Source organism: Orycteropus afer, unplaced genomic scaffold, assembly GCF_000298275.1.
Source record: "Orycteropus afer afer isolate SDZICR_OR568_19922 unplaced genomic scaffold, OryAfe1.0 scaffold00074, whole genome shotgun sequence".
Classification (NCBI taxonomy): domain Eukaryota; kingdom Metazoa; phylum Chordata; class Mammalia; order Tubulidentata; family Orycteropodidae; genus Orycteropus; species Orycteropus afer.
The window spans coordinates 7,591,145-7,613,560 of record NW_006921661.1 but is presented as its reverse complement, the minus strand read 5'-3'; the positions used below and the strand labels follow the sequence as shown (position 1 = coordinate 7,613,560).

At 48.1% G+C, this 22,416-nt stretch overlaps 2 protein-coding genes across 2 annotated transcripts in view; one reads left to right on the top strand and one right to left on the bottom strand.

The window, feature by feature from the left end:
- DNAJB13 (DnaJ heat shock protein family (Hsp40) member B13) overlaps positions 1–10,541 on the top strand; it is a 23,024-nt gene extending 12,483 nt beyond the window's left edge. The window contains exons 2-8 of the mRNA XM_007940953.2: positions 1,818–1,921; positions 3,071–3,232; positions 6,470–6,627; positions 7,668–7,781; positions 8,836–8,949; positions 9,661–9,737; positions 10,388–10,541. Coding sequence (XP_007939144.1) covers positions 1,818–1,921; positions 3,071–3,232; positions 6,470–6,627; positions 7,668–7,781; positions 8,836–8,949; positions 9,661–9,737; positions 10,388–10,541 — 883 coding nt within the window. The remainder of the gene's footprint in view (positions 1–1,817; positions 1,922–3,070; positions 3,233–6,469; positions 6,628–7,667; positions 7,782–8,835; positions 8,950–9,660; positions 9,738–10,387) is intronic.
- Positions 10,542–14,999: 4,458 nt separating this feature from the next.
- UCP2 (uncoupling protein 2) lies at positions 15,000–17,985 on the bottom strand. The gene is made up of 6 exons (XM_007940952.2): positions 17,860–17,985; positions 17,540–17,750; positions 16,568–16,762; positions 16,389–16,490; positions 15,855–16,035; positions 15,000–15,114 (listed from the first exon to the last, which is right to left on the bottom strand). The coding sequence occupies exons 1-6, from the start codon at positions 17,983–17,985 to the stop codon at positions 15,000–15,002; spliced, it is 930 nt and encodes a 309-aa protein (XP_007939143.1).
- Positions 17,986–22,416: the final 4,431 nt, after the last annotated feature.

The following is a 22,416-nucleotide window of genomic DNA, read 5'->3' as shown; positions in this document are numbered from 1 at the left end:
TGCCGTCGAGTCAGCCCCGACTCATAGCGACCCCTCCTTGGGTTTCCGAGGCAGTATCACTACGGAAGTAGGATTGCCCAGCCTTCCTTCTGAGGAGTGACTGGTGGGTTTGAACCGCCAGCCGTCTGGTTAGCAGGCAAGTGTCTTAGCCACTATGCTACCAGAGCTCCTCCTAGAGAGATGCAAACCAAAATAACAATGAGATACCATCTTGCCCCAGTATTAGAAGCAAAGTTCAATGAGACAGAAAATAACAAATGCTGGCAAGGATGCAGAGAGATTGGGACTCTCATACAATGCTGTGGGACTGTAAAATGATACAACCACTGTGGAAAGCAGTACGGCAATGCCTTAAAAAACTGGAATTAGAGATACCATTTGATCCAGCCATTCCATTACTTGGTATATATCCTAAAGAAGTCAGAGCCAGGACAAGAACATATATATATATACACATATACATATTCATCACAGCACTATTCACAATAGCAAAGAAATGGAAACAACCTAGATGCCCATCAGCAGAAGAATGGATAACCAAAGTATGGTACATACACACAATGGAATACTATGCAACCTTAAAGAATAATGTAGAATCTACAAAACACCACATAACGTAAAAGAACTCAGAAGATATTATGCTGAGTGAAATAAGTCAATCACAGAAGGACAAACGTTGTATTAGTTCATTCTTGTAAAAAGGAAAGGAAAGGTTTATATATGGAAGGAAACTTTCTTTGTTGGTTACAGGGGATGGGAGGCGGGGGAGTGGGGGTGGGGAAGACCTGACGTCCTCTGAGTGCCTCTCTTTGTCAGGCCCTTTTGTACAGTGCATTTGGTCTAATTTTCCCAAGGAGCCTGTGTATCAGTTTGGGTCTTCTGAGAAGCAGACACCATGATAGGATTAGGTGTGCAAGAACTGGACTAGACAGTGCTGTTACATTGAGGGGATTGCAACCAATGTCACAAAACAAAATGTATATAAATTGTTGAATGGAAAACTCATTTGCTCTGTAAACTTTCACCCAAACTACAATAAAAAGTAAAAAAGAAAAGAACTGGACTGGGGAAAACATGTCTGAAGGGTAAGGGGGAGGGAGCTGGCCATGCAGGGAGAGCTTCAGACCAGAGAATAGGTGTGGTAGGTGATTGAATCAGAAGAGGCCTTTCCCTTGCTCCAGTGGGCCTAGAGGCAGAGCTGAAGTTCAAAGCCTAGGGGCCTTTATCCAGCCCCTAGAGTCAACACTTTGAATTCAGATGTCTAGCCTCCTAAACGGTAAGAAAATAAATTCCTGTTTGTTGAAGCCATCCACTTGTGCCATTTCTGTTATAGCAGCACTAGAGAAGTAAGTCTGACACTTATAAAAAGAGAGAGGGAAGGAAGGATTAGGCAGGGATTGTCGCAGCATGGCTCTGGAAAAACCTCAGCGAGGCTTACAGGGCATCTCCAAGCAAAGATTGCCTAATGGAGGAGTCCCGTGTCTTCCAGGAGAGGGCCAGTTCCAATATTCCCACATGCTTAGTCATTAATTGGGAACACTTTGGGGGAAGTTGAGCCTTGGCACAGATGCCCAGAGCAGCTGCAGTGGGTTTGTTAGTCAACTACTCTTCCCACACCAGGTTCTCTTCAAGGAGATGTGAACGTTGTGCCTCCATGGCCATTACAGCCTGTGAGGTCAGGGCTATCATCTCTGATTTACACCTGAGAATATAAAAGCTCAGGGGAACCGCTAAAGTAGATAGTACAGACGGAACCATGGTTTGCCTCTTAAAAACAGGTCAACCGTTATGACATGTATTGTTCCTCCTTCTTCTAGGTACCGGAAACTTGCTCTTCAGAACCACCCCCTGAGGTCAGTTGACCCAGCTTCCGTAGAGATATTCAGGCAGATAGCAGAGGCCTATGATGTGCTGAGTGACCGTGAGTGATGGGGGAGGGAGGGGGATGAAGGTGTGGGGGAGGACAGAGGATGAGGGTGGAGGAATCCCTCCAGAAGATCTCCTGTCACCCTCCTCTCAATTAAGATCATTAAGTTTCTGGATCATTAAGTTGGGTTTTCTAAAAGAGAGTAAGCATTCCTCTTCCCTGCTCAGAATCTAAATAAACTGAGAAAGAAAACAGAATAAAGAATTGCCTTTACAGTAGGCACAGTTTTGGTGGAGTATGTACATGCTAGTACAGAGATATAGAGGCCCCAGCATCAGGCTGATTTGTTCCCCCAGTCGTGGCAGTGCAGGATCTGGGCAGGGGACACTGCTCCTCCACATAGACTACATCACACCCTTTCCCTGCAGGGATGAAGCCTTCCCCTGGAGGAGCAGAGTGAGATGCTTGCTGCCAAGAGGAAGGAGGCTGAAGCTGAGGCAGGCATGCCTGGTTTCTTCCCAAGTTTACCAAGTAGTTAAGTCTCCCCTCATTAAGGAAAGAATGAGTAAGGGTGCAGAGAGAGAACCAGGAGTGATTAAGAAATATCTTTCCTGTGGAAACCAGAAGAATGAAGGAAGGGTGATTTCCTTGCCCCAACACAGAGCAGTGCCCACATGAATTTCCCTAAGGGCTTGTTACAGAGATCATTCTCCTGGACACTGTGTAGAAGAACAGCTAGATCAGCAAGGTTCTCCAGGCTTGAGTTTTCAAGACTTCAGACTGCTTTGACTCTAGGATTTCAAAGCTTTAGAATTTGGAGGCTCTAGAATACTTGGTTGAGAATACTTAGATTCAAAGATTCAAAGGTTCTAGGATGCTGTTTACACCAAATAACGCAGTAGTTATGATGACTGAGTTCAGCCAAGTCCCAGGACTATAGCCTGATTTATTTCTTCCTCTAATCCATACCCCATCCCCAGCTAGTCTAATCTTTCCTATCTCTCTTTTGGGCTATGGGCAACATACGTAAGTCCACCCAGGATGTAATTAAACTCCTAATTTCTAGGGTCCCATTCCAAAGATTCCCAGACAGCAGGTATTCTGGAAATAAGGTTGTTTTTACCCTTCCCCATAACCTTGGTCTTCCCAGCCCCTTGGTCTTCCCTGACCCTCCTCAAGGTGATACATGTCCACTATCCACAGCTGTGAAGAGAGGCATCTATGACAAGTTTGGAGAGGAGGGCCTGAAGGGCGGGATCCCTCTGGAGTTTGGATCACAGACCCCGTGGACAGCTGGTTATGTCTTCCATGGCAATCCTGAAAAAGTTTTCCATGAGTTCTTCGGGGGAGACAACCCCTTCAGTGGTAAGAGATCTTGCCATCCCCTTGACTTACTAGGAAAGGAACTAGTGCTAAAAGATGTTTTTCTTTTAGTACTTTTTTTTTTTTTTTTTTTTAGCAACAAACTTTAAGATAGATAGGTAGTATGTAGATAGGAAGGAGAAAGGGAGGGAGGGAAGGAGTAAGAAGGAAGAATGGGTTTGTTAGGTGCCATCGAGTCGGACCCGACTCATAGTGACCCCTCCTTGGGTTTTCGAGGCAGTATCACTATGGAAGTAGATTGCCCAATCTTCCTTTTGAGGAATGGCTGGTGGGTTTGAACCACCAGCCTTCTGGTTAGCAGTCAAGCGCCTTAGGCACTAGGCTATCAGAGCTCCTAATGTTCTTGTGCCTCCCTGTTGGGGAACTGAACCCCGGTCTCCCGTGTGACAGGCGGAGATACTTACCACTATACTAATGAGGAACTGCACAGAAGAATGGGTAGATGGATGAAAAGAAAAAAGGAAGGAAATGGTAAAAAAAAGTTAAAACAGCATTTATTGAAAAAATAAATTGCAGCCGTCTATTTGTGGCTCCAGAAGCAGTTACTCTTTGTTAACAATTTATGTATCTTTCTAGAAATTTTCTATGCATTTATGAGTATATGTTTATTTTTATATTTCTTCTAATTTTTTTAAGAAAATGGGGCCACATTGTACAGAATATTGCACACTGATTTTTTTTCATCTAACAATATATCTTGGATATTATTTTATTATACATTACATATAGATCTACTTTGTTCACTTTAGTGATTGCATAAGATTTCATTGTGCAGATATGTCAGGGATAAGTTGTAGAAACAGACACCATGATAGCCATGTTGAGCAGAAAGGGATGTGTATAATACAGGGAATTAGGTGTTTTAAAAAACCATTGAGAAAAAAAAAAAAATCATTGGAAGGTCTCTAGATGAGAGGACTCTACAGAAATTCCTCCTAGAATAACATCTCTAAACTATTCCATAAGGAGAGCTGCTGTCTGCCACAGTCATGAGAGGGGAATCAGGGAACACCACTGTTGTGTTCCTGAACATACCATTGCAGCTGCAGTTATAGATTAAGGAATTTTCTGCTAGTGTGTGAAATGAAGCTAGTGGGTGGACATGGAACATTGCTGCAGAAAGACCCCCAACGTCTTCACAATAGTGCTCACCAGCTCCAGCCAAAGCCACAGAAAGACCCTTGCCTTCCCTCTTTCTGCCTTCCAAGTATCTCAGAGTTTACCTCATAAACAGAGTTCAAATTCAGAACCCTAGTGGCAAGAGAGTCTGAACAATGTTTATTTTCAGGCTGTCCACATTCTATGGTAGGGAATTTACAAGAAAGAGAATGGAATGGATACTGAGTGCCAATGACCACATCCACCACTGGATGTTTCATAATTTATTATCACTCTCTCAATGATGAGTATTTCGGTGCTTTTTTTTCACCCCCCCTCAATCTTTTGTTAATGTCATACATGTGGGAAGATGCCCTTTGCTCTTTTTCTATTGAAACAGTTCTCATGCTACTTATAGCTGGTTTCCCTAATATTCTTTTCTCCCTAACAAACCATGAACTCCCCCAGGGCAGGGCCCAGAACTGATTGATATCTTAGTATCCAAACCCCAGCCTAGGATCTGAGAAGAGTGAGTGGATTAGTGGACAGATAGAAGGACAATAGGAAGGATAGATGTCTGGAAGGAAAGATGGATGAGTAGGTGGGTGGATGAATGGAGGAATAGATGGATGGGTGCATGATCCCAGACAGACTGACAAAGAGTTGATTACTGAGACTCTGCATCAGCTGTCAAAGACAGTTAATCTTCAGCCCTGTCTTCTGGCTCCAGTTACGCAGCTCAGGGAGCCTAGAATTTCATTGCCTGTCCTCCGCCCCACAGCCTTCGTTCTCCCTTGCTATACTACAGATTTTCTGCATTCCAAAATTTCTCTCTCTTCTCCATGTTAATAAGATAATGGGTTGCAGCTACTGCCCCTTCACCTCAGTGTCCCTCTCACTGTGCATTGCCTTCATATGTCTACAAGAGGAAGCTGAGTTTATTTACTCCAGGTAAGACTGGAAAAAGCAAGGGCCTTGGAGTCAGAGGACTGCCTCAAATCCATTTTTTGCCACTTATTAACCGTGTGATCCAGAAAAATCTCTTCACCTCTCAGTTTCCTCATTGTGAAATAGCTATAATATTTTTTTGCCTCACAGGTCATTATCCAATGAGATAATGTTTATGAAAATGGAATTTGCAGTCAGGAAAGACTGTCATGCAGTGGGCCTGCATCTCAAAAGGACAGGTGCATGGAAAGAGTCGATAGAGAGGCACCAGGCCAGAGCTGACAAGGGCTCATTAGGGAAAGTCAGGCTAAGGGCACTCTCTGGAGTACCATCAGGAGTGTCTAGGGGTTATAATGCTGTAGTGCTCCACCCCAGGGATTCTTGTGTCCCTTCTCCCTACAAGGTCAACTTGGGGATTCCTGTGCCCTGGCTATTGGGGTGTCTCCTACCTAGCACATCATAGGTCATAAATAAATGAATGAACTCAGGAAAGCAAGAGGGTGACCTTTCAAATTTGTTAGGGAACACCATGCCCCTCCCCCCAGTCTCAGCTCCTGACTTTATAGAAACATGAACCTGGGGTTTTTACTGGCCTTGGGCTGTACTGGCCAGAAAGGAGGTGGAGGACTGGTGTCCTGTGCCTCCCCTCTTCCTAAGCTAACAATACCGAAGTAAATTTCTGGCACTACCACTAGAGGGTACTCCTCTCTTTTCTGAGGCAACAGGGGTTGCAGAGGTGTTTCCCCAAATGGGAGGAGGAGGGGGGCAGAGACTCATATGGGACTCATAGCAACCCCTCCTTGGGTTTCTGAGGTGATTATCACTGTGGATATAGATTGCCCAATCTTCCTTCCAAGGAGAGGCTGGTGGTTTTGAACCGCCAGCCTTCTGGTTAGCAGTCAAATGCCTTAGGCACTATGTCACGAGAGCTCCCTCTAGAGAAGTGGGAGGATGTCCAAAATAGAGGATGAAGCAGTGGGGAGTGACAAAGGATGCTAATCACTGGTTCTGCAGTTGAGGGCAGCCTCATGACCTAGTCAAACAGCCCGAGTCAGAGGTGGGAGTGGGGTGCTGAGTATCACACTTTAGGCACTGAAGAGTTGGGGGGTGGCCTATGAATCTGAGTCTCTAGATACAATTCCTCTATTCCTTTTCTCTTCCCACCTCCTACAGAGTTCTTTGATGCAGAAGGAAGTGAGGTAGATTTGAATTTTGGGGGGCTTCGGGGTCGAGGGGTCAAGAAGCAGGACCCTTCAATCGAACGAGACCTCTATCTATCCTTGGAGGACTTGTTCTTTGGCTGCACTAAGAAAATTAAGATCTCCCGAAGGGTGAGTACTTGGCTTGCTCTTCTGAGAACTGCCATCTACTCCCTCCAACCCTACCAGTTACCTCCTACCTGACCCCCTAACTAGAGAATACAGGCATGGTCTCTGATAGAATCATGAAATCTTAGAAATGAAGTTTGGAAGGGACAATTTAGGATATTAGTCTGACTTTTTCCTACTGAAGGAATTTTCTTAACTGTGATAGAATCTTTCCTTCCTCTCAGTCAGCCTCATCCCTGTGGGAAGTGGAAAGGTTCTGAGTATCCTGTGAATTCTGCCCTCTGGGCATTCCCAGACCACATCTCCATGATTTCAGCAGGTTATATACCTCAGGGGGAAGAGGGAGCAGTGTAGGTCTAGTGGGTGAGCTGGGAGACACTCTCTGAGGTTACTGGTTAGAGGAAGGCCCTCTGTGCCTGAGGGTCCAGTCCTCTGCTTGGCACTACTCTATGGACCAGCCCTGTGACAAGCACAAGAACACAAAAAGAGATGCCAACTGTGGCCATGCTTGCCACAGATGGCACCCATCTTGGCATGTTATTGGTGACTGGATGGATGACATATTGGAGAATACATTGGGTGAGGCTCAGATATTTTGACATCTATGGCCTATCTCCCTTTGGGATTAGATTTCTTGTCCTCTGACCTCCCTGCTCAGCCAGGACCTGGTAAAAGACCTACACACAGGCTCAGGGCCAGGGCCTCTGGGGCTGGAGAGAGAAACTGAGTGTATTTTTACTGAGCATCTGTTAGTGGCCAGAGTCACATCATTTCTGAGGCTGGAGTTGCGGGCTTCATCAACTCATGGGAGCTGCTTGGCATCTCAGGCCCCATCTCTAGCTGCATGACATGCCCTGTCATCTGGATCATATGTTCTTGGTTCCAAAGGCAATAGAGTGGGAGTGGGGATGGCCTGTTGCTAGGATATTGAGCCCAAACACATATCCCACAGAGCACCTTTCATGTGTGCAAAGGCCAACTGGTTGCCTGTGCTCATGGAAATCCTGAGCAACCTCCTGCTCCCATCCACCCCCTCAATGCAGGTGCTGAATGAGGATGGATACTCTTCCACCATCAAGGACAAGATCCTGACAATTGATGTGAAACCTGGCTGGAGGCAGGGTACACGCATCACCTTTGAGAAAGAAGGCGACCAGGTGAGGGGAAAGAACGGCCACTGTCCGCAGCTCTTACCCTTAGTTTAATCACCTGAGCTCAGGTGGTGGGAAGACTGAGGGGGAAGGAGACAGTGCATCTCCTTGCCTTGTGAGCCCTGAGTTGGTAGGGAGACCAGTCTGCAGAGTGGGTGAGATAGATGATCCTTATGTCTCTTCCTAGGGGCAGAACCTCACAGTGCCTCTGTGAGTGGGCAGCCCAGGAATCATCTCCATTTTACAGAGTGGGAAACTGAGGCCCAGACAGGAAAGGAACTTTCCGAGAGTAAGAGTAAAAGCTGAAAGGATAACCCAGTCCTAGCACCGCTGCTCTCCCTGATGTTTTCCTCTGCTTCTCTGATTAAAGCCCAATCACAGTAGGTACTCAGAAACAAGCCATTTATTAATAATAATTTTAAATTAAATAAAAATGTAAAATAATTGTCTAGGCATGCTGAGTCCTTAAGTCCTGAGCAGAGGCAGAGTAACCAGAACCAAGAGAGATTAATTCCTCAGCCCACACTTTTTGCCTCCCTTCTCACTTACAAAACATCTACCTCCAAAAAACACCAGCTGCAGTGTTCCTGTCCCTGGACAGCCTTCCCAGATCTTTCATCTAGTGCCTCCTGAGCTCCCTAGCCTCTGGGCTTTCCTTTATCATAGCTTGGAGCATGGTGAGGAGTCACTGTGTCTTGTTTTCCCCACTAGACTGGGGGCTCCTTGGGAGTAGGGGCCAGTCTGATTCTTCTGTCCCCAGTGCCAGGAAGAGACTCCAGCAATGTTTTGGCCTCATGGAGTTATTGGCAGGAAAGAGGCTCAACTGTAGGAGCCTCTTGGCCCTCTGGCTGAGTGCACCTATTTTGGGCATGCTCAAAAGAGATGTGGCAGTGGGGTGATTCATCAAGTAGGCTTCTCAGGGCAGGGACCAAGGAGGCCAGAGCACCTGGTTCAATCTCCCCATAGTATAGATGAAGATCTGGAGACCAGTAGGGGTGGGAAGTTGGTCAAAGTCACATAGCCAATTAGTCCTTGTCACTGCTTGGCCTCCCTTGCCCAGGGCCCCAACATCATCCCAGCAGACATCATCTTCATTGTTAAAGAGAAGCTTCACCCTCGCTTCCGCAGGGAGAACGACAACCTCTTCTATGTGAACTCCATCCCCTTGGGCAAGGTGAGTGGTCAAAGTGGAGGAGCAGGGAGGGGAGAGATCATAGCTAGTCTCACTTGTCCCAGGGGAGACCCCAGGGCAGACAGACCCAAGTATGTGGCCCAGGCTGTCAGAACATGCTGAGTCTGCCACAGAGAATGAGAATCAAACCCAACCAGAATCTTTGTGGTTGCCTTCAATCAGGGGAGTGAATGGCTTCTCCACAGCCTCACAATCCAATCACCAGCCTAGACTTCATCTCCCCTCCCCAACCCTACCTGCATTCAATCACTTTTTGTTAACTGCTGTGGAGTCTGCACTTGGCTAATGGCTACCCCATGCACAACCAGATAGGACTGTTGTGATGTTGTCTGCCCACATTGTCTTACTGGGAAGGTCCTCCTTACCCTTTAAGGCCCTCATCAACTGTTACTGCCTCTATGCAGCCTCCTTGATCCCCAGACTGATTTGGGGCTTCTCTTTGGTTACCCTCAGATCCCTTTACTTCTCTTTGTCTCAATACTTACACTGTAACAGCATCAGTCTTACCTACCAGATGGTGAACTCGTTAAGGGTAGTTGCTTGGGTCACTCATGTGTTAGTCCTTGAACAGACTTTTGCCTCCCTGGTGCCAGCTCAGGACATGGCACTGAACAGGCTCATAAAGTTCTTTCTAAATAGAATGGCCATGGTGACCCTTCCCTACCCTCATCTTTGGCCCCAACCCTCCCCCAGGCTCTTACCTGCTGTACTGTGGAGGTGAAGACCCTGGATGACCGTCTGCTCAACATTCCCATCAATGACATCATCCAGTGAGTCCATCTACCTTGGAACCAAGTAGGCAAGGGAATGTCTGGCCTGGGCGTTGGGAGTAGTGTTATACCAAGTTTGCTTGGTATGGGTTAGCTGTGCAAGTTGTGCCTAGCACAGGGTTACCCAGCTGAGGAGGCAAGAGAGGGCCAAAATCCAGCACACACACTGGCCAAGCTATGGGCTACATTTACCTGGTAAAACGTGTCTTCCTCTAATTTGCACAAAACCACAGTAGAGGCTAGAGGCCTCCAGTGTTGGGCAGTCCCTGCTACACCACTCTCAGAACCTCTCAATAGAGTTCTGAGTTGCATCCCTTTTTCAAGAAAAGCCCACTTCATGAGACTTTGCTCAGCAGCCCAGCACTCCACACCTCACTCCGGGGTCTATCTATCATCCTCTCCTACCTTATTCCCATATGTAAAACAAGCTTACTGGAATCCTCCATCAGACTCAGTGTAAATGGGTCCAGGTTGTCTGGGACAAGCCAGCTCTCCCATCAGATCTGGACAGGAAGAGCCATTCCATGGTGGAAGCTGTAGTTATTGCCCATTCTTGAGGTTAAGGGGCTAGGAGTGGCAGGGGACCCATTGAGGTTCTTCTCTGAGGTGCTCTCTTATCACCCTTCTTCTAATATCCTCCCCTGTCTCAGCCCCAAGTACTTCAAGAAGGTGCCAGGTGAGGGGATGCCATTGCCTGAAGATCCCACCAAGAAGGGGGACCTCTTCATCTTCTTCGACATCCAGTTCCCCACACGCCTCACACCCCAGAAGAAGCAGATGCTGCGCCAGGCATTGCTCACGTAACTATAGTAGGCTAGAGGCTGGAGCAGGGGCGGGAAAAGGCTAGCCAGGCCTTACCCCACATGCTATCTACCCATAGCCTCAAGTGTACAGGGGAGGCAGCCTGCTGCACAGATGTGAAGTTGAGGGTGGGATGGCCCAGGACTTTTAAACTGACATAATAAAGATTTACTTCCAGTCCTCCACCTATACCCAGGAGAGTATGTTGGAGAGAGAGGCACTTCTTACCAGCCCTCCTTGGAGCAGAGAGAAGAACAGGACCCAAGAAGCTGAGGACAGGTGCCCTGTCCTGCCTGTAGCACTGACTTTTGATGAGGGCAAGTCTCCAGGTTTCTGAGCCTTGTATTTGACTGCAAACCAGAGTGCTGACAGTTCAAACTCACCAGCCACTCCTCGGAAGGAAGATTGGGCGATCTACTTCCATAGTGATACTGCCTTGGAAACCCAAGGAGGGGTTGCTATGAGTCGGGTCCAACTCGACGGCAGTGAGTTTGGTTTGGTGCTCCCACTTTGGTAAAGTAAGGCAGGGCTGTGTGGCCTCTGAGGGTCTCCAGTTCTGCTCTTTCATGACACATGATCTTTAGAAGGGGCAGTCTGTAGAGTGTGATATGGGTATATTGTAGAGAACAGAAAACGAAAGCCCAGAGAGAACACTTATTCTAGGTCAGTCACACAGATGTCAGTAGCAAAGCTATCCTTTGAACCCAGACCTCTTCACTCCTGCCAAGGCCACTTCCTGGACTCACCCTGCCTAGAGAGGGAGGCAGTCTGGTGCAGCACAAAGAATACAAATGCTAGAAACAGCTTCGGTTTTTAGTTCTCTGGCCTCAATTCCTTGGTCCACAAGTTGGGTCCTAGGCTGTCTCCAGACTGGTCTGGGAGGCAAGAGACCTGGGTTCTGGATTCAGCCATGCCACTGACTCCTTGGACCAGTCATATCCCCTCTCTAAGCTGGTTTTGTCTGCAAAGCAGAGCTCATAACCCCCACCTTACTGGCTTGTTGTGAGCATTGAGGTCACTGATGTGAAAGTGCTTGGTGAACTTACTACTTAGATTTCAGGAATGGTTACATCATTGCTATTGAAGACCTGGAGTTGCAGCGTCCAGACTGGTGGGCCTATGCAGGCCACACTTGCCTCTCCAGTCTGCTTTCCATCAGTTATCCACGGTGGATTATACACTTCCTCCATGCTAGGGCAAAGAGGAAAGTCCTCTGTATAGGTTCATGCCTATGGATAGAGTAGGTGACCACTTCTATGGAGTGACTTCAGAGTAGCCAGAAAAGGCCTCGATGTTACCTATATTGCTTGGGATTCTACCAGTGATACTAGTTTAATAAGGTTTTTGTTTGAATAGAGGGTCAGTAGCACTAGTCAACCATTTTAAACCATCAGGGAGAAGACAGGAGCAGACCTTGAGGTGTAGAACCTGGAGACCAGCAGGTTTTGGACTCAGGCACACCTGTCTGAATCCCAGCTATGCAACTTACCAGCTATGTGCCTGATAATCATTTCACCTTTCTGTAAATTCCCTACCTACAGCAGGGATTAAGGAACCCTGGTGCACAATGGTTAAACACATGGCTGCTAATCAAAAGGTTGGTGGTTTGAACCTACTCAGGGCTGAGAAAGAAAAGACCTGGTGATCTCCTCCCATAAATATTACAGCTTAGAAAACCCTTTGATAAAGATATGGATTATACTTCAACATAAAGAAAACAAAATCCTCGTAAGTGGACCAATAAGCAACATCATGCTAAGTGGAGAAAAAATTTGAAGTTGTCAAGGATTTCATTTGACTTAGACCCACTAACACCCATGGAAGCAGCAGTTAAGAAATAAAAATGATACACTGCATCGGGCAAAACTGCTGCAAAAAACCTCGATGAAGTGTTCAAAAGCAAAGATGTCACTTTAAGGATTAAGGTGCACCTGCCCCAAGCCACAGTATTTTCAGTTGCCTCAAATGCATGCAAAAGCTAGATTATGAATAAGGAAGACTGGAAAATTGATGCGTTTGAATTATGGTATTGGGAGAGTATTGAATACACCATGGACTGCCAGAGAACGAACAATCAGGTCTCAGAAGAAATACAGCAAGAATGCTCCTTAGAAATGATGGTGAAATTTTGTCTCACGTACTTTGGACATTATCAGAAGGGAGCAGTCCCTAGAGGACATCATACTCGGAAGAGGGTCAGTAAAAGAGGAAGACCCTCAATGAGATGGACACAATGATTCCAACAATGGGCTCAAACACAGCAATGACTGTGAGGATGGCACAGGACCACAGTGTTTCAGTCTGTTGTACAGTGTCAGAGTCGGAACTGACTGAACGGCACCTAACAAGAAAATCCTGCGGAGCAGTACCACTGCCACGTAGGTGTGCCGAGTCTTAGTTGACTGGGTGGCACACATTGCCTGTAGTTCCTTGGTGGAAACTTGATGAATAAAGTTGACTCTGCCCTCTGTGAGGGAGTACCCAGGTGCAGCTACTGAGAGCAGGTCAAGGCTGGACAGCATGGTTCAAGTATAGCCAAGCTCTAAAACTCACAAGTCTGTCTCTTCCAGGGTGGTAGGAAAGCCTGGTGTCCACGCTGATGTAAAGACCTTTATGAGATTGGTTCTTATCACTTTCCTGACCTCCTCACTGTCACAGGGACATGCTCAGAAACAGCTGACACAGTGCTCATTTCCAGGTAGCCTACTTAGCTCCGAACGTGCCAGGGACAACTTATTGCCCATTTCCTCCAGTATAAAATAAACCTTTAGGATTAATATGCGTATATAAGGCACAAAAAACCCAGTCCAAAACCTGGTCTCCAGGCTCTTGACCCCATGTATAGAACTATGTTCCACAGGGTTTTCTATGGCTCATTTTTTAAGTACATTGCCAGACCTTCTGAGGCACCTCCACATGATCTCTAACAGCCAACCTTTTGGTTGGCAGCTGAGCACAGCAACTATTTGCATCACACATGGGATTATAATTCAAACTGACTCAACTGCAACTGGTCCAGTATATAAGGTACAGTGGCTAGGTCCTCCTTTATGGTGACTCCCCACAGCTCAGTGAAAACAGCTTGAATGAGCTGCCTGCCCTGTACCCTGGCTTGGTACCTCACAGCAGCCAACTCTGCCATTCCCAGGGACTGAGGCCTGGACTTATTCTGTCAGAATCAAGGAAGCTGAAGAATCCTGGCCCTCTTGCCCAAGCACTTAAGGGTCTACCCTCCAGCTTTAACCAGTGGGCTAATGAGGGAAGGGAACAGAGGCATCACATGCTTTATAGGCTGTAGGAAGAGATGGAGGAGCCATGCCTTCTGGGCCTTACTCCACAGCTACCAGGCATTTCCAAGGATCCTAGCTTTGCCTCTGGGAAGAGTCCAGGTGCTTTCTGTTCTTGCCTGTCTGACCAGTCTTGGCCCTTGGCTTCTTCACACATCCATAAAATGGGCCTACCAAACTTAACTCTAAGGGTCCAGCCCCATGCAATTATATACCTTGGAATTCTGGGGCCTCAGAACTCCCTCCCTTGAAATAGTAGTCCTGCCCACTTGCTTTCCTGCTTCAGCATAGGTAGGAACAACAGGGACTCCGCCTCAGGGAAAGGTTAAGGCTCCAAATGGAAAGGATCCTCAGGCAGAGGCCAGATGTTTGTTCTTGCCCAGCAGCCTGAACCTAGCCTCAATGAATCAGGGACTACCCTACCCAGCTCATTAACACTTCCTCCTTTGGTTGTGACTGGAGGATGGGAGGCGGCTAGACTTGCGCACTTTTTGGTCTGGGACTTTGGGGTATTGGTTTCCCATTTGTAAAATCGCATAAAATAAGCCCACAACATCTAAGATTTCCAAGACCCCTGAAATCTTCTAAGCTCTAGAGAACCAAGGCAGACAGGGCCACTCTCATTTTGCAGATAAATAATCCTGGAGCCAATAATGGGGGTGAGAGAAAAGTCACTGTTACGTCTCACCCTTCACTTGGCCACTTTAGCCCAGGCTGGACTGAATGCCTTCCATGAGCCCCAAATTGGACAATGGAGGTGGAAGGTGAGTCACACTCCCCTTTCAAGGTCAAGTGGCTCGCTGCCTACCCATCAGGTGCAAAATGGGCCCATTGGACTAAGACTTCTGGTAACATCCACAAAGAGGAGACACCAAGGTTGAGCTTGCTTTATGGGTGACATGCTGGCTGGGCTGGGGGACAGGACAAAAATTCAGGCTGAAAGTTTCAAGGGACTAGGGGCTTGGGATCCTCGTTGATGAGGACAACTCCACCAGGACTGAGAGCCAGTGGGGAGATGAGGTAGAAGGAGTGGTGAGAATGTAGGGCGAGGAAGGGGGGTGGTGGTAAGAGGAAAAGAATGGAGAGAGACAAAGAGGGAAAGGAAGAAGGAAAAGGGAAGCAGGGTCTGGCTGGAGCCAAAGCCAGAGATGTTCAAGTAAGCAGCAGGAGAGACTCAAAAGGGAGCCTCCCGTGAAGTGCAGGCAGCCGTGAGGGCCCGTTTCAGCTGCTCATAGGTGACAAACATCACCACATTCCAGGAACCCAAGCGAAGAAAGGAGGGCATGAACCTAGGGAAGAGAAAACAGGTTACAAGGTGCAACTTGGCAACACCTGCTCACCCCACTGGGCCCTGGCATCCAATCCAACCCAGCTGTTCTGTCCCAAAGGTGTCTGGGAGGGCCCCAGAACTGAGCCTCACAGCTGTGTGGCTATCAGCAAGTATCCTGAGTCTTAATATTTATAAAATAGAGAGGAGCCCTGGTGGCACAACAGTTAAGCACTCACCAAGCTAAGAGAAAAGATCTGAACCCAATCAGCAGCTCCATAGCAAAAAGACTTGGTGATCTGCTCCTGTAAAGACTGTTGTTGTTATGTGCTGTCAAGTTGGACCCAACTCAGCGACCCCTCCTTGGGTTTCTGAGGCAGTATCACTACGGAAGCAGATTGCCCCATCTTTCTTCCAAGGAGTGACTGGTGGGTTTGAACCGCCAGCCTTCTGGTTAGCAGTCAAGTGCCTTAGGCACTACGCTACCAGAGCTCCCAGCCAAGAAAACACTATTGGGCAGTTCTACACTATCACATGAGTTGAAACTGACTCCAGGGTACCTAACAATAATAACAACATAAAATAGGGATGATAGTAACCCTGGGTAAAGGAGGAATAAAGAGGATGAGTGAATGCCTAATACCAGGACCAAGATCTGAAGCCATTTCATATATGGGTGCTACTTAGTTCCACGTGGTTCTCTCCCACCTGTGAGAGATGTAGTAGCTAGGAGGAACTGGGTGGGGTGGATCAGAGGCTCACCCTTTGTAGAAGGCCCGGGGCCCTTCCTTCTGGAGCATGGTAAGGGCACAGTGGCCAGCACTGCTGTACTGGCCCAGGGCAGAGTTCATATATCTCGTCTTCACCACGTCGACAGGGGAAGCAATGATGGTGGTGCAGAAGCCAGCCCCAAAGGCAGAAGTGAAATGGCAAGGGAGGTCATCTGCCGAAGAACAGCAGGCAAGGCAGTCAGCACACCTCACCCCATTATTTCAGAAGGAAAACCAAGGGCCTAGAGAATTAAGTAGCTGGGGCCTCATGGTCTTAGAGGAATAGAGACTTGAGCTAGGACCTCTCAAGGACTTGAAGAAGTCATGCTACCAATCTAGTTTTGGTTCCTCAATCTGTAGAGTGGGATCTTCATCCCAGCTAGCTTTAATAGGGCAGGTTAGAGATAGAAACTCAGTCCAGAAGCAAAAGGGCAACAGGATAAAAACACATGGTCTTCAGGCAACAAGATTCCCCTACCTGCTCCTGAGTTGGGAGAAGGGCAAGACCCAGCACCATCTAACTCACCTGTCATGAGGTTGGCCTTTAGAAGGGCATCTTTGATAAGGTCATAGGTCACCAACTCAGCACAGTTGACAATGGCATTACGGGCAACATTGGGGGAGGTCCCTACAGGAAGGAGAACCAATGTGAGTACAGGGAATGCAGGAAAAGGAAGGTAGGGAAAGGAAACGCCTGATACACACCTTTCCAGAGTCCCCGGAATCCTTCCTTCTGGGCTATGGTCTTATAGGCATCCATAGTGCTTTGGTATCTCCGGCCACCTCCAGCCCGGGCTTGAGCTTGGAACCGGACCTTCACCACATCTGTAGGCTGAGCCACAGCCACAGCCAGGGCACCTGTGGTGCTGCCTGCCAGGAGGCGGCTACCGACACCAGCATCTGTGAGTGAACCATAGGGTCAGTGGTCAGCTGGGTTTGTACTCATTTTCTACCTCATGCCTCCTCAACAAAACCACATTACTGCCTCCTGCCTTTTAGGAGTAGTGTTCAGACAGACTCTTTCTCTAACAACCCCCTGGATCAAACAAAGTATCACTGTGAATGTTGACTACTTGTTAAGCAGGGGGACAAAGCAAGGAATAAAACAAAACCACTTACTCTGCTCAATAGTCCTAAGAAATCAGAACCATTTCCATCTGACAAATGTCCTGAAAATCAAGGCTCAGAGCAGTGGCCTTTCCAAGGTCTGGACTTGGGTTCTCTTCTGAGATATACTTTTTCCTGCCATGTGATCTTAGGGGAAGTTAACCTTTTTCCCCCTAAATTTTCAGTTTCTTTCAGTGTAAAATGGAGGGTTGGCAGTATGGCTTGCTAAGGAGATGAAATGGAAAAGTGTTGGCCTTAAAGGTCCACACCATGTGCCCTTGGTCAAGTAAGTCCCCTTCCTTTTTCAAGTCTATTTCATCTATAACACTGGTTTGATACCACCTGCTCCCATGGTGGTGGTGAGGAATGCCATAGGATGATGCCCATGAGCCTGGCACAGCCCAAGGGCTCAGGAATCATTAGGAGAATCAGGGCCCTTTCCAGGTTCTTAGTTCCTCTGATCCTCCCAGGGATCTTGAGACCTCAAGGAGCTATTCTGCTAAATGAACTAGGATTAATCAACACCAAGGAGAAAAGGCCAAGGAGCATATGGCCCAGCTCCATACTCACGCTCAGAGCCCTTGGTGTAGAACTGCTTGACGGAGTCGTAGAGACCGATACGGACAGAGGCAAAGCTCATCTGACGCTGCAGGCCAGCGACCAGCCCATTGTAGAGGCTGCGGGGGCCCTCAGTGCGCACCATGGTCAGGATAGTGCCCAGCACACCGCGGTACTGAACGCTGGCCGTGGCTTGCACTAGTCCCTTACTTTCTCCTTGGATCTGCAAGGTCAAGATAGGGTGGCTATAGGGACAGGCAGGTTGCCTTCCTCTTGTGTCCTTGAGGAGGGAGCAGACTAAATACCATTAGGACCTCTAGGTGTCATCTCACCTGCAGCCGGACTTTAGCAGTATCCAGGGGGAAGGTGATGAGATCTGCAATGCAGGCAGCTGTGCCAGCCCCCAGGAACTTTACAGTGGCAGTTGGGGGCACATCTGTGGCCTTGAATCCAACCATGATGCTGATTTCCTGCTGCCTCCCAGGAGATGGACAGTTGGAGAAGGGGACACCTTCAATCAGCAACAAGACGAGATAGAGAAACTCTGCCGGAATCTAGGCCAAGAGGAGAGCCCATCAGGAGCAATGCCTCTGGGTCCTCCCCCTCACCCACCCATACCTACCTTCTTGACAGCACCAGCTCCCTAAGGAAGCAGAAGAGCCCCGTAAGGGAAAACAGAAGTGAGATCTGCATATAAGTGGGTCTACAGAGGCAATTCCTGTCTATAAAGTCCATGTTTTACTAAGAGCTCCCTTCCTTCAACTACAAGGAGAGGGCTCAGGGCTGTCCTACTGCTGCCTCACAAAGAACCACTAGCCCAGCCTTCGTCTGCTGGATGTGGTTTCCACTGAGGCTGCCTACATCCCTACTCCTAAAGATCTGTCTGGAGGGCTGCCAGGAGGGAAACAGCTTCAGTCAGACCAAGCCCTGACAGGTACATGCAAGGCCACAGGCTTATTCCCTGTGTTTGCCACCAGGAGAGGTTCCTATGGGTCTAGAAGAAAGAGAACAAACAAAACCACCAAGTCGGTCCCTTCCTAGCCCATCAGTCTGATTCTCTCCCCGAGCCCCTACACAGCTCAGACTCTCTGGTCATTCTTTCAACAAGACTGCTTTGTTGGGTACCAGTTTACCGAAACTCAGGAGTCATAGTATCTAATCTGCTGTTATGTGCCATCTGTCGAGTTGATTCAGACTCATAGAGACCTTATATGACAGGAAAGAACTGCCTCACAGGGTTTCCTAGGCTGTAAACTTTATGGGATCCAGGTCTCTTCTCCCAGGGGGCCATGGCTAGGTTTTAATGGTAGGCTGACGTTTCATTGTATGGCACAAAGGATGGGCAGGTGATTCAAGCTGTGTTCAGGGCTTGCAGAGTATGTTTTGAAAATGCAGAGGAAGGAATGACTAATTACATAAGGAGAGAGGCAGGGAAAAGTGGATGATCAAAAAAGACTTTGTCAATAAGGTAATGTTTAGCTGGGCCCTGAAGGATGCTAAGCAATTCTCGGAGCTGAAAGTATGTAGGTGTGGGACTCACTCTCAGCTGGCCTACTGTGTGACACAGGGAAAGAGCGCCCCCTCTTTGGCCAGGTTCTTGTCCTCCAACATAGGTGATCTTCGTCTTCACCACAAGAGAGGTGGGGATGGGAAGATATAGGTCAGATACTAATAAGGAAGCCAAGAGCTCCATTTTGTTCTCAGAGTTGGAACACCACCCTCCTCTGTTGCCCAGGGAGGAAGTGAACCAAGCACCCAAGTGGGGGAGGGACACTTGCTTCTCTCCTTGAGCTGGTTTCTCTGACTTCATAGGAGCAGCTGCTTTGAGCTCAGTCTGACTGACTGCTTCTATCACTGGGGCACAGGAGGAAAAAAAATTGGCCCTCAGAGAGAGGATGTGGTGGAAGTCAGCAGTGAACACAGAGACTCATGGAAACAAAGAGTTCACCCAGCTTCTTCCTTCTGGGCCTCTCACCCCAGGTGGATGGGGGCAAACAGGGAAATCAAGGGACTACTACATATGTTTCCCTGGAGCCTGGCCCACATGAGGCTCAGTGAAGATTGGTACTCAAATGGCAGAATGGGTTGGTGAAGATGCCCCCACACTCCCCACTCCAGCTCCAAGAAGTTCTATCTGCTGACATCTGCCCTACCCCCACCTACAAGGTGCTCTATACTTTTCCCCAAGGTACCTACCAACTGGGGCACTTCTCACAGCAGCCTTGTGAGGTGGCTGCCCTTACTTCTGTGTTACAGATAAGGAAACACAAACGCCTGATCTACAAGCTCCAAAGCTTATGTTATTTGCTTTGCACTGGCTACTCATTTATTAGGAGCTCTGGCAGTGTAGTGCCTAAGGCACCTGACTGGTAACCAGAAGGCTGGCAGTTCAAACCCACCAGCCACTCCTCAGAAGGAAGATGGGGCAATCTACTTCCTTAGTGATACTGCCTTGGAAACCCAAGGAGGGGTCGCTATGAGTCAGGTCTGACTTGACGGGCACATAACAACAACTCATTTATTTATTGTTTCTCAGCCCCAGGCATAAGCAGGGTCTTTCACAGCTAAGCTCTCTCATGCCAACAGTGTTAAGAAGGTTCAGGTAAGTAGCATCCCTTCTCTGGGCACCAGAGACATGATGACATGAGTGATATGATTCTGCCATGTGTCTGATCTTGAGATGCACTGCAGAGTTTGGTAAGGGCCAGAGAAGAGTAAGGCCTGGCTGCTGCCCACCCCAAAGACAAGTGCACAGAGGCTCTGTTGCCATTTTGAATGCTGCCTCAAGCACAGAACTCACACACAGAGGGAAAACTGTTCCAAGGAGTGGCTGGTGGGTTTGAACCACCAGCCTTCTGGTTAGCAGTCAAGTGCCTTAGGCACTATGCTACCAGAGCTCCTGAGAGAAAACTAATGCCATGTAAAGATACATCTACAAGCAGCCAAGGAACGCCTGGGGCTACAACAAGGAAGGGCAAAGAAGGAATCTCTCCCAAAGCAGATGTCCTGATTTGGATTTCTAGATTCCAAAACTGGGGGAAAATAAATTCCTGTTCTTCCCAGCCATCCACTTTTGGTGTTTTATATTATGGCAACACTAGGTAAGAAAGATACCTGGGTTAGCCAAATGTCAGGCCCTTCTAAGTGGTGCACATGGGAGCAAAGGTCACTTGTGTTAAAGACTCAACTAATAAAAGTAAAACTCAGACCTAGACAGTTAATCATATTTTATAAACCAAAAGAAAAACAAACATGTTGCCAATGAGTTGGTTCTGACTCACAGCAACCCTATAGGACAGGGCAGAACTGCCCCACAAGGTTTCCAACATTGTAATCTTTATGGAAACAGACATTTACATCTTTTATCGGCTTATCTGGTGAGTTCAAGCCACCAACCTTTTGGTTGGCAGCTGAGCGCTTTAACCACTGTGCCACCAGGGCTTCCTATCATATTTTCAGCTGCCAGTTTCAGAGCCCAAAAATGGAAACCTGATTATTAATCTGTTTCAGGTATAGTGAAAAGCTGAACTCAACAATATGTGGGGATAACATTAGGCTTCTGTCCTAGCTGGACCTCCCCTTAGTTTCCTTCTTTGCAAAATGTGGATCACCATCCTTGGCTTGTGAGGTTGGATATAAGGAGGATGTAGGAGACCCCTTTCTTTAGAATGCAATCTTACCCGGCTTTGTAAGGTCTCACACTGAGGCTTCCAAGATCAAGCTTCTCTAAAGACGTCCCATTCTTCAAAGCTGCCAGTGGCTATCATGATCTGATGATCTCTTTGGTTTTCCATAGAAAATGGCTGGGAGACGAAACACCTAATGGTCATACTATGTGTCCTGTGAGTGAGGATAGAAGCAAATTTAGAAAGGATAATTCACCTTAGAGAACCACACCCCAGCAGGGAAAGAGCCACTTGCCCAAGGCACACATGCCCACTCAGTCCTTGCCGTGGAGGTAAAAAGGAGATAGAATCGCAGGGGAGCCTGCTATCAATGGGGAGGAATGAACCCAGGAGTTTTCCCTCCCAGCTCTGCTCTCTTGGTGTCGCGTACACTGGCTCTCTTCCCAGCTTCTGCCATAGTGACACTTAGTATTCTAGATAAGCACGTCCCAAGGCTATCAGCAGACTCTGGTGAGTATATTATGAGGGAGTCATCGTGGGGCAGACATGCTCTGAGAGCCGTCCAGGGTTCCGGCCAGGACTGTGAGGAGGTTGGAGCGGCTGGGAACGGGCGCTGCAGAGCTTGAGTCGAGTAGCTCAAAGCCTCCTTTCGGCAAAAACAGCCGCAGTAAAGATGCTGGGAGCACATGACCTGGAAACGCCAACCCGCGGGCCCACATGCCCCAGACAGGGGATCTTGTGGTCCTTGAGAGAGCGTCGAAGGCCCCCATCCAAGGCAGGACTGGGAATCCTGGCGAGGGTTGGTTGTGCGAAGGCGGAGGCTTCAATTACAGCCAAATGAATTCAAGGGGTAAAGAACAAAGGGGGATAGAAAAGGCATGAGAGAAGACAGAAAAGGCGTGAGAGAAGAGAGAAAGAGAAAAAGAACATAGAACGAAAGAAAAATACGAAGTAGGTTGAGAGAAGGAAAAAGTAAAGAGCACGCGGAGCCGCGCGGCCGGAGTAGCGGGCGTAGAGGCTGGAGGCTTGAGCAAGTTGAGCGGGAAGTAAGGCTGAAGCAGGCCGCAGCCAGGCTCACCAGGCCGCGAAGAGAACACGAGACTGCGGGGGTCTGTCTGTAGGCGGGAGGAGGGCGCGTGGAGGGAGCGCACACCGTTCTCGACCCGTAGATGCTGCGGGTCTCACCTCTGAGCAGTCTGTGGAGTTTGTTCCGCGACTTGGGACTCGGGGGTGGGGCCTGCAAGACAGAGGCGGGTCCTGCGG